The 18,936-nt window shown below is 26.5% G+C and overlaps 1 protein-coding gene across 1 annotated transcript; it reads left to right on the top strand.

Annotated features, from left to right (window-relative positions):
• Positions 1–15: 15 nt before the first annotated feature.
• LOC129972283 (uncharacterized) lies at positions 16–18,177 on the top strand. Its single transcript, XM_056086366.1, has 7 exons — positions 16–156; positions 8,410–8,468; positions 8,740–8,843; positions 8,952–9,101; positions 11,313–11,464; positions 15,065–15,141; positions 17,219–18,177. The coding sequence occupies exons 1-7, from the start codon at positions 129–131 to the stop codon at positions 18,161–18,163; spliced, it is 1,515 nt and encodes a 504-aa protein (XP_055942341.1). The 5' UTR covers positions 16–128; the 3' UTR covers positions 18,164–18,177.
• The last annotated feature ends 759 nt before the right edge of the window (positions 18,178–18,936 follow it).

Here is an 18,936-nt window from a genome sequence, read left to right as displayed (position 1 = left end):
TATTTGGGTTTTTATCTTGAAAGTATAATTACATTGCTAAATTCTAATTTATATACTTCTACTTAAATTTCCTGTTACAAGATCTTTTCTGTTTTCTTCTTTCACGTGGTTATAAAGTAAGGATAATCATGCCGAAATCTAAAAGGAATAAAACAGGTATTTTTTGTATTTTATGGTTTAAAATAGAAGATCCTTTTTTAAAAGTATATATTTTAAATAATATTCTAGGATTATATTCGACCGAGCAAGTTGCATTGTACATATGTTGTTAAATGTCTTATAGTACGAAAAAGGTTTGATATCAAGTCATCGCATCACAGGTACATGTTTTATTTAAAATCCCAGGATTGTTATATGATAGGGAAAAAAAAAAAGGCATGCACCAAGCGGAATTTAGACAGCATTTCAGAAACTAATAGCGTTCATCATTAAAAGCTAAATCAGCGATGGAACGTTATGTACGATAGAGTATTTTTTTACAGACTACATCGGAATTTCGCATATATAGCCGGTTGATATATGTAAAAAGATTTTTCCAGTGCCTTAAATGTATATCGCAAGAAATTAATTATTATAACTGACAGTGTCATTTCTTGAAAATTCATCCTGCATAGTACAATTGTCATGTTTTTCTATCTTCTGACAACAGTTTAACAAATAATGTTGCAAATCAAACAGATGGTTTTTAAATTAAAACATTTATATATAATTTTGTTTCTCAGGAATGCAAAATAAAGTTTTAAAGATGGTTTGGAGACTTCTTATTGAAGTAAAATGCAACATCTATTTCATTAAAATAAATTAAAATCATTTTGTATGTTTTTGAATATTTTTTTAATATTCTGCCGTTTAAATTAAAATTAGTCTAGGTGCAATATGCTGATTAAAGAATTTTTTCTTTTACATGTTAACCATCAAACAAAATATGTGCATATAAGAATGTTATTAGAACAATCAAAATATAGCCATTGGTAATTTTTTGTGTAATACTGAATGTCTCTTAAATAAATTACTGAATAGTATTTAATAGGAATAATAATTGGCTAAATTTTATTAATAGAATACAGAAAAAAAATTTCTATGCTCAGGATTTTGGATTTCATTCATGAAGCTTGAAAAAAGATCATTATTTGGTATACCACGACCTTCGTAAAACAACGCCTCACAACTTATTTGTGACGTCACTCGGGTAGGTTGATTGGCTGCCATGAGCAGAATCCCGTTTTCTTTCTTGATGTTTAGGTATATTTTAAATTCACTTAAAAATAACCTATTATTAATATTAAGACATTTATCTTGCATAAAATTGAAAAATTATTCATTTTTCCCCTGTATCAATAAAAGAAAAGGCATGGTAAAAAATCTTAAGGTCCTCTATAGCTTATTGACCATTTAATAACATTCAAACTTCATTCAATAACATTTAAATCACAATGTAAATTTATTAGATATATACATTGGGGTATTATTGTTAGTTTTTCTTGCTTTAATAGTTTTTTTTTATTTCATAAAAAATCGTTTTCTTTTTTCCCTGAAAATATTTTTTAAAGCTTAAAATTAAATTAGTCTAATACTTTTTAAAGCTTTTGATGATTTTTTTTTATTGTAGTGTCAGGTAATACGTGTATTTTATAAGTTAATATATAATTGTTTACTTCTCAAATTACTTATGAACTTTCAAATAAAATATTAATGTATTTAATATAAAATTTAAATTTTACACCAACTAATTCTGTTGATGAAAAAGAATTACTTTCACAGCTTGTTTTTTCACATTAAGAATTGCTTTCATTTAATATATTAGTAATTCATACAATTTAATAAACTAGCTTTTATTTTATCTGATTTTACATTTCAATGCATTTATAATTATTTTTAATTCAATCTGTAGAAATAGTAAAAAAAAACACAAATGAAAAAAAATCACACACTATTTGAATCATAACATTTTATTTACAAAGAGACAATAACAAAATACATTTTGTTTTCCGACTTTATTATAAATTTCACAGAGACAAATGAAAATATTTATAATATTAAATAAAGTTAAAATACAAACTTACAAACTACTTCTAATTTGGAAGAAATTAATAAAGAATGACTTACCTTAGGAGCTTGAGGCCTAGACAAATAAAAATTATTTTGTTTGCTTTTTGAATTATACTGCATGTATTTGATTTAAAGTTTTTAAATTTTAAAATTAAATCTGAAAAAGTGTTGATTTTTTCAATCTCCTCTCTTTTTGTTATATCCTGGAAACTGCTATTTAAAGCTGCTTTTAAGTTTTCCCATTTTTTTTACATACTGCCCTATCCATTGGAGTTTCTCTTCTTGCTTTTGATTCTGAGGAAAAGTATGAGAGAAAATTGAAGGTACAGCATCAGGTACAAGCCTAGAAAAAAAGAAAAAAAAAGTTAAATTCTTTAGATAAAAAAAATTAGTAATTTATTAAAACTTAAAATCAAAAACAGAATAGATATTTTCTTAAGACATAAACTAAAAGCTAACGTATGTTGGACTGTATTAAAAAAAATCATATTGAGTATTAAATAATAAAATCTTAAATCAACAGAAACATTCATTCATCCAAAATAAATACCTAGTTCAATATTATGTTGGAATATCTATAGTAATTATTTATACTACCATTCAAGTAATACAATATTCTACATGAATTAATCAAATGATTTTACTCAGTATGAAAAATGGATTTAAAAACTGCAACTTTTCATTACTTTTGAAAAAAATTTCAGATGTTTTGTAAAAGTTGCATTCATTTATAATTAAATATTCTGAATAACTAATGATATTTAAAAATAATAATAAATATTAATTGTTTTATATATAATCTGATGATTTATAGATAAACAAATAAAAACTACATTTTCTAAACCTATATGAGCATGCAATTCATATTGTTTTTACAACAATATCTAACTTTTTTACATAATATTTTAGAATAAAATATAAGTTTAATCTGCTACATTCTATAATCATAATATATATAATTAAGTTTATTATTCATTAGATGATTTAAATTTTTTTTATAAGAGCATAATAACAATAAATCACTTATGTACTTTGTAAGATTTTATTGATAATTATTAAAAATTTCTAAAAAAAAATTGCCTTTTATACTCTAGTGGTACTTGAATAAGTTCTCCTGTACTGGTATTAAACGCTTCTCTAACTGTTAAAAACTGATTTTCTTGAAAATGTATTGCCCAGACCTAAATGGTAGCAACAAATATTAGGCCTAAATCAGATGTTAAAAAATATGTATGAAGTATAATTAAAAAGATACAGAAGCAAAACATTTTAAATATTAGGAACAAATAAACAAAAGACTATGAGAAGTAACAATAAAACAAAGAAGTTTTTTTATTTAAAAGTAAACAATACCAAAGTAATTGGAAGCATAAGCAACTAAATGTAGAGCAAACAAAAATGACAGAAGATAAATGGAAGTTATATATAATTTTAAATGTTTCGTATTTCAAAAGAATTAATTAACTAACTAAAAATTGTACAAAAAAATCAAACTAACCTTACTATATTTAGTTGGTACGAAATCGTCCCGCTTTATTGCAGAAATCCATGCTCTTCTAGTGTTTTCATCGTTTGGAAACGAAAATACGGAAATATTGGAGCTATCTTTTGTGTAATTACTTTTACAATTGGGAACACAGCATGCACTAGGCATCTTCATGATGATAAATTAAAATTAATATGCAAAAAGATCAGAAAACTTTCAAACAAAGCCAATAACCCATTTACGATATCGACTATCGTTTTCTACAGAATTCATTCAACCTCATGACGTCATGGGCTGAAGCGTTGGGAGTTGTGAGACCTTGTATTACGAAGGTCGTGGGTATACTCTGTATATTTTTGGCACTAACAGATCTCTGTGCCTAATATGCATAAAATAGCTGCTGATGATGAAAGATGATTGTTAAAAATGTGACTGTATTTCAAATGCAATAATTTAAATGTCATTGTGTTTAAAAGTGCTGATATTTAAACCATCATATTTTCCACATTGACAGCTACTTTTACTGAATGTATTTCATATAGTACATATCAAATATTTCAAAATTTCTTTTTATGATCTTTAAACAACAGATTTACTGATAATATGCAAATATTAACTCTGCATTATATTTATTATTATTGCTATTTAACAAAAGTTATTTAGGTCAATATAAGTGTAAGGAATGCATGGAAACAATTAAAATATTTGACTTCAAACTAGTAAAATTATATGAGTTCATAAGTTGTTAAAAATTTTTCTTTGAAAAACATTTTGCAGATCACTGTTTAACTATATATATATTATGGTGAGGATATTTAATAAGAATATAGCAAAGAGAGGAGGGTTTACTTCAAATTTTTTGTGAATGGGAAACTTCATCATAATTTTGAAGTGTCTAGAGATTGCAGCTGAGTTAGCAGTCAAATTGAAGAACAATTTATATTGCATTTTGAAAAGTACTTCCTAATTATACCAGAGTTTAATTCATTTAAATTTATTGCTAAATGCAACAAAAAAAAAACCAAAATTATCCACTTTTACATTTTTCTGCATAGATTGTCCACTTTTGCCATTTTTAGTATAGAATAAAAGATAGTCATTAATTGTTTGGAAATATTTAGTGGCATGAAAAATGATATTCTTGAAAGTCTGGAAAACATTAATAGCATCCCTCCCCCTCTTCTTCTTTTAAAATGAAAGATTTGTATGCCAATATTAGAAAAGATTTTACTAGATTTTGGAGCAGAATTGAAACGTTAAAAAACTTACTATAGCATGTGTATTTTCTATTGGTGGTTCAAGGTCACATTTTCTACTGCATTACTGGTACCAGACAACCAATAACGAGGTAGAAAATGTGACCTTGAACCGCCTACAGAAAATACACAGACTATAATTTTAAGAATATTGCCGGAAAACTGCTTATTGGTTTGAAATATGAATGCCGTGATGTAGCATCTACTTTAATTTGTTTTAGTTTCATTTCAAGTTTTAGATATATTTCATCCCATTTATATATTTAGCAGAATTGTTAATTGTTTAGATTTGAGGAGATTTCATTGAAATATTGAAAAGATTTAAAAGACTTATCAGAAATTGTGGAAAGTAATTAAGATAAAAATTGTATTTCTTTGATGATACAATCCCTCTACCAAACTATTCTAAAATATTTTCTTAAATAAAAATATTAAAACTAAAGAACTCAAAGAAGTATATATTACAAAATAATTTATTTCAACTAGCTGAAGGATTTGAAAAAAAGTTGAAAAATGGATCTATGATTGGCACACATCAGTAAACTAAAATTTAAAAATAAAAATAAATTGCAAATATATTTTTTTACACGGCACAAATCTGCAAACAGACTGATTGAATAGAACTAGATTTTCAATGCACTGGAATTAGAACAGATGATTTTAATACAATAATTGAAAATGCAAATTGAAGATATTTTAATGGCATGTGCTATTTCTAATCCATTTGTTAAAATGTAAGTAATTGTTTTTAAAAATATTTTGTATCTCTCTGTTGCAATTTGCTGTTCATTCTGCCATATACTAGTTAAAAGTATAGTTAGAAATTCTAAAGGAACTAACATTTTTTTTTAATGACTTTCGTTTGAATTGAAGAGTGAATGTGTTTGGATATTTGGCAGCCTTGTCTGAAAGTAGTATCTAGTAATTGTTGCATGGTGATTAACAAAAGGGTGCTTACATTTTGATTTCAAAACCCACAAGGCAAGATTCAATTTATTATCCGAAGATGAGCATAACAAGTATCCTTAGTGCCCTTCACTTAAACATTTAAAAGGGGTAAGCAATAAAGTAATTACACATTAAGAATGAAAATACCTTGTTTAAATTTATTATTTGCACTTCTATAATATTTTATGAGGGTTTTTTATGGGTTTTTCTAAAAAATAAATCCTTGAAAAAGTCTCAGAAGTTTTTTCTTCATTAGGAATGAGAGCCTCTTTATGCATTAACCAGTTAGATATGCTTCTCCATTGAATATGTCTGGGTGCCATGAATATGATGATATCTTTTTTTCTAATGTTGAAAACTTTTTAATTGATCAAACTATTGTTTATCCTTTTTATTTCTTCTAGTATTTATAATATGTCTGTTGGTGTTTTTATAAGAGAAGGCTTACAGGGTGTCCAGCATCATGAAAAATCCTTTAAAAGTGTTTAAATTTGAAAGCCATTTTTAAGCACCTTAAAAGTGCTTAATTTTCTCGAGAAATGCAAGGAAGATATTCCTTTTTGTTTCCATAGGCTATGAATACGATAAATCTATAAAAGTAATACATTTTTATTTACTGGATATATCAAAAAAGAAAACCAGTGATAGGAAAACATTCAGTGAAAGGGTACAGAAGTTTCAACCCATGTTAAGAAAATATTTAATTAACTTTTTTTTCACTCCTTCTTTTTTTCAACAATGGGCACCAGCGTGTATTGGAATGTTTATTCAAAAAGAACGAAATACGAAATATGCCGTTCTGATTGCAACTAGAAAAGCATTTGAACTTCTTTTACAATTAGTTTTCTAAATAGTGAATAATTTATTTTAGTTGTGCCTGGTGACTCTATGTTCAATTCTTTATGTGTTCTTAAAGACTATGCAGATTAGCTCCAATTGATGAAAAATAAGACAGTATGGTGTGTAAATGAAATAGATACATGAAAGATATTTATGATATTTAACTGCTTTTATTCTTATTACCATAAAGTCTCATTGCATATTCAGTCATCATTTTCGTTAATATATTGTTTTGAGCAATTTTGAACGACTGCAAAGGGATTTTGTTGTACGGTTTTTTTATTATGATTGTAATTACCTTAGTCGACTGTGCAAAATCTTGCGAGTTGAAATTTTAATTTGAAGACGGAAGGTTTCAATAATTTCTTTTGCAGTGTACTTTTCTAAATGTCCCCATTCCTCTGAAAATTATCATTTGTTGAACCAATGTTGTCAAATGATAGTTTTTTTTTTTTTTAATTCTGCTAGGTTTGATATTTAAAATTTAAAAGAAATAAAAAAAAATAGTTGTTAAAAATCCTTTATAGTTTAGATTATATCATTTTTTTAAAGTTTTTTTCTCTCTCTCTCTCTTTTTTTTTTTTTTTTTTTTTACTTGCAAAATTTTTCTTTCTTATTATATAAAGATTTGCCTGATTAATACGGAGCATCACTGAAATAATGGACGTGAAATTTAGCGGGTAATTACTTTTTGGATATTAGAGGCTCCCTAAGGATAGATAGATTTTTGTCATTTTAATTTTAAAATTTCGGTTGAGAATTAGGGAAGGGAAGCAAAGCAGTCAGTTACTTTTTGTATATGCTTTTTTTTTAAATGGTCACATAAAAAAGTAAAAATTATTAAGACGTAAATGTTATTTTACTGAATTTTTTCTGATTTTTTTTTTTTTTTTTTTTTTTTTTTTAATTTTTATCTAAATTTAAAATGATTTTGATAAGAATCTGTCAGCATATCTAATATTAATAAATTAAGTTTTCTGAGCTAATATGTAATTTATCTTTATATATATATATATATATAATTAGCAAAAAAAATAATTATCCGATATCTAGTGAAATTAATTTTATGAATCCATTTTTGTTGAATTTACCAATTATTGAATCTTTAATGTTAGTAACATATATTGATTCTATTCAGTTTGCTCTTAATTCAAGTTTTCAGAGTTTCTCTGTATTAATTATTGCTGAAAATAATATTGCCAATCTAAATAAATGATGAGGCTGTGTTCAATGTCCAAACATCGATTAAAATTTGAAAAGTTATTTTTTAATCAAAGATTAAAATTTAAAAACAGATATTTTTTATAAAAACTGTAATTTATTATAAGAAAAAAAATGCTATGAGTAGAAAATTCTTGAGTTTATGTATTCGTGCATGTACAAAAGTACTTAATTTTTTTCACTAAGGTGCTTAAAAAGTGCTTAAAGGTGCTTAATTTTTGCATTCATTTCACACTATGCACCCTGAACCAGTAGTTATTTAATTTAATTTTTTTACTTTGTAAGATGATTTTAATTAGAAATCCCATTACCAATGAGATTTTCTAATTGTAATTAAAGTTAATTTTAATAATAATAAAATATGCATTTTTGTTCATGTACATCTTTAACTATTTATCTTGATTATACGATGTGACGAGTCCCTCTCACTCTAAAGAATATAAAATTAAGAAATATATATAAAAGTATGATATATAAGAAATCTAAACATATAATGAACTTTCTCTCTTTTTTAAAAAAAAAAATTATGCACATTCTTAATTAGCTGCCATGAATTTTCATTTTATTTTTTGAAAACCATATGAGAAAATATTTATTTTTCTATTTTAGTGGATTTGTCCAAAACTAAGAAGCATGGTTTGGAAGGAAAGAAAGAATTATACGATAAGGTAATATTGTTCTTTATGTATATATGTTATATAAGAATTGTGTAGAATTTTTGGATTTATTTTATTTATATCACTAAGTATGAGATTAATTTTTTTAAAATAAAAAATCTGAGTACTTTGTATTTTCCACTTTACTCCTTTGTATATGTATCATTCATGTATTCTCAGTTGTCATGTATCTTGCAGCTTTTTTTGGAGTTTGATCATTTAATTTTTAAATATAATTTAATATTTTTAAATTAATATTTTGTTATTTATAAATATTTTTCAGATTCAGGCAAATGTTAAAAATTATGCCCATGTGTTTGTATTTTCTGTGAATGATATGAGAAATTCTAAAATGAAAAATGTTCGTGAACAATGGAAACATAGCAGGTAAATGGCATACAATAATTTTTTAAAAAGTTTTTATTATAAATTTTTTCTATTAAATACTTTCTAATTGAAGATATAAATATTTATGTTCTATTTTCTTAATGCTAGGTTCTGTATTGGCAAGAATAAAGTTATGGCAATGGCTCTTGGCCATACACCAGAAGGAGAATATAGACTTAATTTACATAAAATAGCTGAAATGTTGATTGGAGAAAGAGGGCTTCTTTTTACTAACCAGTCAGTTGATGAAGTTACAAAGTAAGCATAATAATGAAATATACCTGTTTCACTGGAAACTCTTATAAAGATTTAGGATAAGAGGGTACTGTTTGTTAATTTTCTCTGCTTTTTGTGTATAAATTCATAATTTATTTTCTTATTGTAAATTATCCCAAAATATCAACATAAAAAATGATACAATAGATTAACAAAATTGAAATCAGTTAAGTCATTCATAATTTTTTTTAAAAATTTATCTTTAAAAAAATCTCTTTTTAATTCTTAGTGAATCCACAACTTTTTTGAAATATATTTTTATTAACCACTACTAAATGCTCATGCTTTTACTAAAAGATTCAGTCTGCACTCAGATATTTTGCTGCAAACTGCACTCATATATTTGCTTTTATTTTTGACTTGAAAAATCAAATGAAAGCAGTTTTTCTTTTATATCCATGATTCTGCCATAATCTACTAAATGTAAAGCAAATTACATTCTTTTACTTCAAACATTTAAAATATCTATAATCAGGAATTTTGTATCTTTTTATAAGATGCATCTTGAAGCTCCAAGATTTCTTGTATTCATCTGGCACAAATTTGAATCTAGTGTCAGATTCGATATTCCAATAAAAGACTGTTAGATTTTCTTTCATTAATATCATTTATTTAAAGAGTAAAAACATGTAAGTTTTAAACAAATTTGTTGCTATACATTATAGTGGTGGAATTGGAAAACTTGAAAAAACAGAGAGACTGTCTAATTTCACCATTTTTGATACAGGAAATAAAAACAAATGGTAACAGACTGTCTGAAAACTTGCAATGTCATAAAAATGATATTCTTAAAGGCTTTTAATTGCTATCAACTGCATTTCTAAGTTTGGGTTTTCAATCGGATTCATTTATTGATTAAAGTCCATGATTCAGTGAAAGCAGAATGCTAAAAAAAGCTTACTAACCACACACACTCACACACACACACAAAAAAAAAAAAAAAATCAGAAATACAGCTATGAGATTTAAAATATAAATGGGAATACTTAATTCATTTTCATTTGTAGAGTTTTGAATTAATCCCATCTGAATTATGCACTTGCCAGGAATATGAGTAATTTCGATCTGAGAAGAATAATCAAATGAGCTCATTTCTATAATTTAAAAAAAAATCTATTTTTTATGATTTGCTGGCAAATGCAAGGAGGTGGGGAGACGAGATTCTATTTTAATAAAATTTAACAACTTATTGGATGGCAGTTCAGTAATACTGGATTTCAGCTGTTTGTAATGTTCAGAAATCAAGTTAATAAATTTTTATCAATATTTAGAAGATCGAAAGTCCTATCAGAAATTGTGAAAGGTAAATAAGATTCTTACGATACTATTCCTTGGCTAAGAAATAGATGAAGAAGAATTTTCCATTAGTAAAAATTTTGAAGACTGCAATGAAGCTGGGAATTTCCAAATCATAAAAGAATTTAAATTAAATGTAAAAAATGTCAATTTTAAATATGTCAAAAACATTTAGGAATAAATATTATAATCTCAATATAAGGAGAAGGAAATGCATTGTACATAAACTGATTTAAAATCAAAGATGGTGAAAATTGGAAAGGGGATTTGTACACTGCAGAAATTTATTAACAAGCTAGTTGAAAAGATAGCTAGTGAGAAATATCTGTTTATAGCAAAATTAAATAGTTTTAAGAGTTGAGGTTTTAACAGAGCAACTTAAAATATAAATATAAAATATTTGAATGGTAACTGTTTCCAGTTCCTTTGCTTAAATACAAATAAAGGTTTGTTGATTTGCATTTGTCTCTTTATTGTTGTCTACATTCTGCCAAACATTGGCCAAAAAATAATGTTACAAATTCTTATGGGATTAGCTTTTTATGAATTTTGTTTCAGCTAATGTGTGAATGAATTTGTGAAGTGAGCAACCAGTTGTAGTTTATGTGAATCTAACACATTAGTAGTCAATACAATTACTAATACTAAAGGCCTAATCTTGGCAACCACTTTGAAATATAAGTATTGACTAAGATGAGCATAAAAATTGTTTTTTTATTTTAATAACTGAAAACAGTAAGCAAGAAATTTAATGCCATGGTGAAAGTATTTGATTTAAATTTATTATTTGCATCTTTATGTCTAATGTATGTAATTTTATGGTCCATGAATTTTTTTTACCTTCTTCAATTAAAGTGGAGTATTTCTTTCTAATTGTATTCTTCTTATATGTTTCAGTTGGTTTCAATCTTATTCCGAAGGAGATTTTGCAAGATCTGGCAACATAGCTACAGAGGATGTTATATTGCCAGAGGGACCTTTGGCACAATTTCCACATAACCTAGAATCATATCTTAGACAGTTAGGTCTTCCCACCACTCTGAAAAAAGGTTTTTTTTTTTTTTTTTTTTAATGTGAGAACATGATGTTCTTTTGGCTTGAGGGTTTTGAAACCTCAAAATGTGTAGGCAATAAATTGGCGATTTATTTATTGGCGAAAATATTACAGCCAAAAATTGATTTTTACATCATATTGAAGTTCAAAATATAATCATTTCAATGATACTAATGTTTTGATCTATAAATTAAATTTCTATTTTAATGAATTTTTAAAAATATAATTAAATCATATTTTTCTACAATTAATTTCTCACAAATTAAAAAGAAAATTTAATCTGCACTAGCATTGCAAAAAAGCAGCTTTTATTAACTTGTTGCCATCACATTTGCAAAAGCTTTGATTAAAAAATAAGTTAATTACTACTGCAAATTAAATCTGGAAAATTGTCACATTTGGCGATTTATCGCCAACTAAAGTTACAACTTGATTTCCAAATTAATCATTCTCTGAATTCTTAATTAAATAATTCTTGACTTAATTAATTTGAGTCATTAACCAGTTTGAAGCAATAACGAGACTGTCGGATTACATATGCGTCAATATTTAAAAAAACGATGGTTCCCCCCCCCCCCCCCATCTCAAAATCGAGCAAGCTTCAGAATTTTGTTTGCCAGCTAGAAAAATTGAAAATGAAGGGTTAAAAAAATTATCATTATATATAGAGAGAGGGGGGGGGATAGAGACCAATAGAGAAGTCTTGGGATTGTTTCAAACTGGTTAATGACTTAAACTAATTAAGACAAATAATGACTTAAAAACTAATAATGTTCTCACATGATAGCTTGTAATTTACGAACACAGATTTCATTAAAAAAATTTTTTCAGCTGCTCTCTTTAATTCCCGATAGAAATACAGCTTCATTGAGTTGTCATAAATAATTTATCTTTATTAAAATCCAAAAATTCAAAACATTTAATGATTTTAAGATTAAAAAAAATAGTTATTTTAAAATATTTTTAAAGTTAAAATTATATTTAAAATTATTTTAACACTTAAAAATTAAATTATAATTATAATTCAAAAGTAATAAACAGGAATATATATATATATATACAAGTAACCAATCAAAAGTTAGAAATATTTTGAAAAAGAAAATAAATAGTTTCGGAATCGCAACTAAAAATTATTTCTTATTCAAACTAAAACCATAAATAGAATAGGAAAAGCAGCATAGTATTTAGAGAGTGCAAATGCAGCTACTTCTAAAACACAGATGAATTGAGACAAAAGTAATAAAAACCAAGTTAATAGGAAAAAATCAAATAAAAAAAAACTTTGAAAGATCTTATTGATGTAGATAAAGGTCATATTATTACAGGTAATTTAAAAATTATTGAATTCAACTCTTTAAGAGAATTAATGGAAAGAGAAACTAAATTTAGATTAAGAGAAAAAATAAACCATAATAAAATTTTAATTTCTATAGCTAAAGATTTGGATATTTTTATTGCTAAATTATCTAGAAAATACCATTGGCCTACGGTAGATTTTGGAGAATGGAAAGTGAGAATTTTGGAGGAAATTAAAATAAAAATGAATACTAAAGAACGCAGGATTTATTTTAGCGAAACATTAAAAAAAGAAATAAAAAATTTTAAAGAAAAATTTGTTATTACAGTTGCAAATAATTTCTGTTTAATTTGTAAATATTATTATAAAGAACTTTTAATTAATGAATATAACTCTAACGCAACTTATATTTTAAAGAACACCGGAAAAAGGACAACTTTATAATTTGTAGTAATAAAGAAGTACTGGATTTTCTTTACAATTACAACGTTAATATACTTAATACTTATGATTACGAAAATTTACACACCAATCTATCTCATGAAAAATTAATAAAGATCTGTACTTTTATGTATGACGAATATTTAAATGAAGATTTTATTCCTAAAAATAATTGGCTAGAGTTATGTAATTTTAATATTATCGAAAATTGCGTTTTTAACGGAATTAATTTTTATAAACAAGTAAAGGGCATTCCAGTGGGAACAGCTTTCTCAAGTGCTTTAGCTTATATTTTCCTACATTTCTATGAGAAAAAAATAATTAAATATAATTTAATAAACGGGTGGAGGTATATTGGTGACCTACTTTTGATAAACTTAGACAATACTAATATTGTTACTAATTGCTATTCAAAAGATTTAATTCTAACAGAAACAAATAAAAATTAACTTGAGGTTACCTTTCTGGATTTAAATATCGAAATTGTTAATGATAAAACAATAGTTGGTATCTATGATAAAAGTAATGAATTCAACTTTAAAATAACAAAACTTTGTAATTATCATTCCAATCTAAACTCTAAAATTTTCAAAAATCTAATTTTCTCACAATTTAACAGGATCAAAAGGGTTTGTAATAACAAAAATTCCTATATTGAAGCATCAAATAACCTCATTAAAAATTTAACTAATAAGGAATATCCCAGAAACTACTGCAATATCAACTTTTTGATTAAACAAGGTATGATTTGGGATTAATCCTTTCCCTAAAATAAGCCCATTGACTTCCCTGTAATATTTGTTCTATCAGTTTTACTACATTAGATCAAAATTCTGAAAGCAAATATATTTTACAACAGAAAGTAAAACATTTAGTTCTGCCACAAGAATTATTCCAAATTTAATTACATGTACGCACACATATGTATGTAATATCTCTTAATTTAAATCTTTATCTAATTCTAATTTTTATATTAAATTAACCCGTACTATTTTTTTCTAAAAAATATTTCTTGATTCAAATCCCAATTTTTTTTTATTTTATTACTTCTAGTATGTGCTCTTAAAGTTGATGATTGCTTACTTTCAGGTTTCAAATATTCTCTTTTTTTTTTTTTTTTTTTAATTGAACATGTAAAAAAGAAAAGAAAAATCCCTAAAAGAATTGCTCTGTAAAAATATCCAGTGAAAAATTTTTGCCCACCTTTTCTCTTCTATACTGGTGTGAATAGATGTGTTTCACTTTTATACCCATGTATAAATCATGCCCTCCCACAGAAAAATAAATTGAAGTTAATTCCAAAGTGACTCCTTGAGTCCTGGTATTTGCAAAAATGTTATATATATGCATAATGTAATGGAATTTCTTGTCATTCAGCAGGCTATACAAAATTTCCTTTATTTAATATTTAATCTAGGATTAATCAAAATATTCGGTTATCCTCTTTATAAGGAATTCTGGTGCAGGAAAGGTAAGAACACTAATTCCATTTGATCATCCAACAGAATACTATCCCCCCCCCCTTTTGATAGTAAAAGATTTAATTAAAAAATATGGAGTTATGAAAGAAAAAGAGAAAATCATTTATGAGAAAATTACATGTTTTGATATCACATGATGTGTATTAGCTAAACAGCCTGGTAAAACGTTTCTATTACAATATTTTTGCTGGAGGAAGAATTTTCAAAAATTCAAAAGGTAGCTTGCTTCTAGCAACAAAGTAAATTTATTTATTTTATTCATTCTGGTATGCTTCTTTGCCTTTTCTATGCTGTTGAAATTTCTAGATTTTGAAAAATGAGATAATTTACTGTTTGTTTTTCAGATATTCCACTTTTTTTTTATGTATTGTTGCAGGTGTTATTCATTTAATAAAGGAACATGTTGTTTGCCGAGAGGGAGATCGTCTTTCACCCGAGACAGCTAGAATATTGGTAAGATTTGAATATTTACCAGAATAAAATATATTTTAATTTCAGAAAAATTTTAACGAGTAAATAAAGCTACACTTTCTTTCTATTATATATGAATTTGTAAATAATTAATACTAATTTTACTATGATTCAAACTGTTCAAAGAGACTGGCTATTAAAGTAGCTGGGAATGCAAAATATTGAGTTTGTTTAGAATTGGCAATAAATCCATTCATAAAAATGGCTAAATGAAATTGATATATGAAAGGCAATCTTGAGAAAATGTAATTAGGTGAACACTCATAATGAAACAATTTTAATGATCAGTTATAATTATTGCTGGGATATATATTTATTACGATAATGACATCTTTTCTTGATATAATTGATGTTAGATAACACTCTTCCAAAGTTCATTTTTATTTTGCATCTGATATATTGCTACATCATTTCATGTTACAGTCATGTATATATGCATTATTATTTATTTTTCCTCATGTAAAATGCATATTCATTGTCGAATAACAGTATATTAGATTGAAATATGCTGATAAAAAATTACAATAAATGTATGATTATTTAATATACTAGAATATTTTCTAATATACATATTATGTAAAAGAGCTTTATTTCATTATATTTTTATGGCATCTGTAAACAAAGTAAAATATGAAAAATGCATTATAATATTGCCAAAGAATATGAAAATGTGAACAGGTTAATATAGAAATAAATATTTGGAGAAACAAATGAAAATGACTAATTTTATTGCAATAATCAAAAGTATTGTTGAAAAATTTGTAGAAATATTTTTTTTTATTATCAAAATGAAAAGAAAAATTCTACAATAATAAAATTAGATTCACTGAAAAGATAATTTTATAAGACAGTTAAATATTATTTTTAGGTGACATTTCTTGGAGTTATCACAGAGAAAAACCAAAATTTTTATTAATGTTTAACTATTGAAAGTTTCTAAAAAATATTTCCAAGGTGCACATTACATTCCTCCAAGTCGTGTTTGTACTCAGTTGAATAATTATGGTCTTTCTTGCAGATTATCAACCGATATGCATGTACATTAACTTCTATTTTTTTATTTAGGTATTAGACATATTGCCAATGATTCAACTACATATTAATATATTTTCTTTTAATTGAAATAAATCTACTACTATATATTCGTGGTGTGTAAAAAAGCTTATATTATTGTTACAGAACTTCCACCTCAAAATCTGTAAAGACAGTGGGTTCGTCTGTAGAAGTGTTTGATGACACAGTCAATAGGCCTCAATAACAAATAAAAACGTTTATTGACATGAATATATATAGAAAAAACACTGCCAAGATATATACAAGCAATACACAGCAGCACACTTAGAACAAATAGTAGTTTGCAAGTTGTAATCAGTATTGAACAACAACAACAGCACTCAAAGTGACCAGACAGAACTCAGCAGGAGGAGGGAATCTAAGCAGTTATTCACTAAAATCTTTCCAAATGTCTACTATTCTCCACTGCCTCCTCTTGCTTTAGCTGTACCCAATTGCCGATTCACCACTATACAACTGACTACTTCACACGACTCCAATTACACTTTCGTAACATTATTTTAAAATTCAAAGGTCAATCTATTTATTATTAAACATTTTGATGCACAACTTATTTACTTATCCTTTTATCTATTAGTTTTAATTTTTTTTCTCAAAAAGTTGCATTTGTGCAGTAATTATATAATCATAAATAATATAATGGATTCAAGCATATTTTAAAAAGAATAATTGATATCCTCATTCAGTATTATAAAAAAAAATGGAAAGAATGAAATTTTTAGTTTTACTTAAATTGACTAACACATAAAAAAGATAACGAAAAACGCTCAGAAATATGAAATCATTTTTAATCAATCCACCATTCCTCGATTTTTTTTGCAAGCATGTATCAATCGACTAGTTGTGTATATGATACCACATTCAAATTCAGTTTTCTTTTCAAAACTGATCTTGCTTACCATATTGTATCCATTTCAAAGTATGTAATGCAGTTTATCTGTTGTCACCTTTTTTTTTTATTTGTTTATTTTTATTTCTTTCACAGAAACTTCTTGGTTATGAAATGGCAGAATTCCGCATCAAGATTTTGAGTGTGTGGTCGCAGGATGGGACTTTCATCAATCTTCAGTCTAACTCATGTGATCCAGAAACCAAAGAAAATGTTGCAAACACTCAAAAATCTTTCATGAAGGAGGATTCTGAACTGGCTAAGGATTGCCTTTTGCTTGAAGATGATAATGAAATGGAAGTTATTGAAATTGATTTTGATGAAAAAAGCGAAGTTTCAAATAATTTTGAAAAGGAGACAAAATCTGAAGATCTTGAGGAGGAGATAATAGAAGTGGAAGTAGTGAAACCACAAAAACCTAAAGGAAATAAATCTTTTGAAGAAATCGAAGAAAATTCCAGCGATGTCATACCTTTAGAGAATAATGTTTCCTGTGCTCTAGAGGAAAAACAAGAACTGGAAGGAGTAAAATTAAATTGCAAGAAAAACAAAGGAAAACAGTTTGATGTCCATGAAACATCAGAGAACCACACAAATGCAAAGGAAAATGCTTCTGGTAAATCTGAAAATGATGTAAAGGATTCCAACTCAACCAAGCAATTAGAACATGTAGAAATGGAAGTGGAAGAAATTCTAGAATCAGAAGTGGAGAGACTGAAGAATGATTCTACTGTAAAAAAATCTGATAAAAAGAGGGAAAAGACTGTGAATAAGCAAACTGCTCAAGAAACAGATGAACATCCTAATGATGGTGCCACTAATAATGAGGAAGTTTCATCTGAAGAAAAAATAATTGATAGCGCAGCCATTTTAAATTTAACCAAAAAGAAATTGGAAGAATCTGTAGAGAAACCTAAGAAGTTTTCTCCCAAAATGACGCGAGCGCGGGCTGCTGCGGCAAATAAGAAAATAAAAACACCAGAACCAGTAGAAACGAAGAGAACTACCCGAAAAAGGAGAAATGTAAATAAAGATGAATAAATTGATTTAATTAAGTGCTTTAGTCTCATTACTTATATGATTATGCGAGGTTGGCGCTATTTTTGGGGTTACGTTCTGGCCTTTTTAACTACTGTTGGTTCTTTATCGCTCCTTTATTGTTGCTGCGTTAAGATGTCATCGCCAATTCATGCTGACGGAGGGGCCGAAAGCACAACACAGCGTGTTTTGTAATCTTACAAGGTTGAGATCGTTCGTGAAATAAGCTGGTGACATTCGTTTTGTTTACTGATTCCCTATTATGTATCATTTATCTGTGTATGTTACTGTATTTTGATCTTTCCTGTTCATTTCCCTTGATTTTTTCCCCCCTGCTATACATAATTCTGCTTTCTTTATTATTTTCGATTCAATTTTTTGCGTGCATTCCATTTTACTGCATTTATTGATTTTTTTTTTTTCCTTCTATATTTTTGTTAATTTGCTGCAGCGTCATCGGAACCTTACGACTGGAAACGCTATTGCTGCCATTCGGCCCTAAAATTTAAAAATAAACTTTTTATATATTTTATTTATTTATTTATTTTGGCTGTTTATTATTTATCAATGCTGTTCCTAGTAGAAGTTTCTGAAACTATAATGTAAAACAGGAGTTGTCAAACTGCGACGCAATTTTCAAAAATTGTATTAATGGCAACCTTTCAATCTCTGCGCGTTTACAAAAAAAGGTTTTATGGGCCAAAAAGGAACTTTTGCAGGAATATATATATAGCTATTGGTAATTTTTTTTTTTTTCTTCTTCTTCTTTGCTTTAT

The sequence above is a fragment of the Argiope bruennichi genome, chromosome 6 (assembly GCF_947563725.1).
Source record: "Argiope bruennichi chromosome 6, qqArgBrue1.1, whole genome shotgun sequence".
Lineage (NCBI taxonomy): Eukaryota > Metazoa > Arthropoda > Arachnida > Araneae > Araneidae > Argiope > Argiope bruennichi.
The sequence above is the reverse complement of the archived record's forward strand: the minus strand, read 5'-3'. Positions and strand labels throughout refer to the sequence as shown.

Coding starts and splice junctions, on each gene's coding strand:
- LOC129972283 (XM_056086366.1), top strand. CDS start 129: ATGCCGAAATCTAAAAGGAATAAAACAG. Junction 157..8,409: donor ATCTAAAAGGAATAAAACAG/GTATTTTTTGTA, acceptor TTTCTATTTTAG/TGGATTTGTCCAAAACTAAG. Junction 11,465..15,064: donor TCCCACCACTCTGAAAAAAG/GTTTTTTTTTTT, acceptor GTATTGTTGCAG/GTGTTATTCATTTAATAAAG.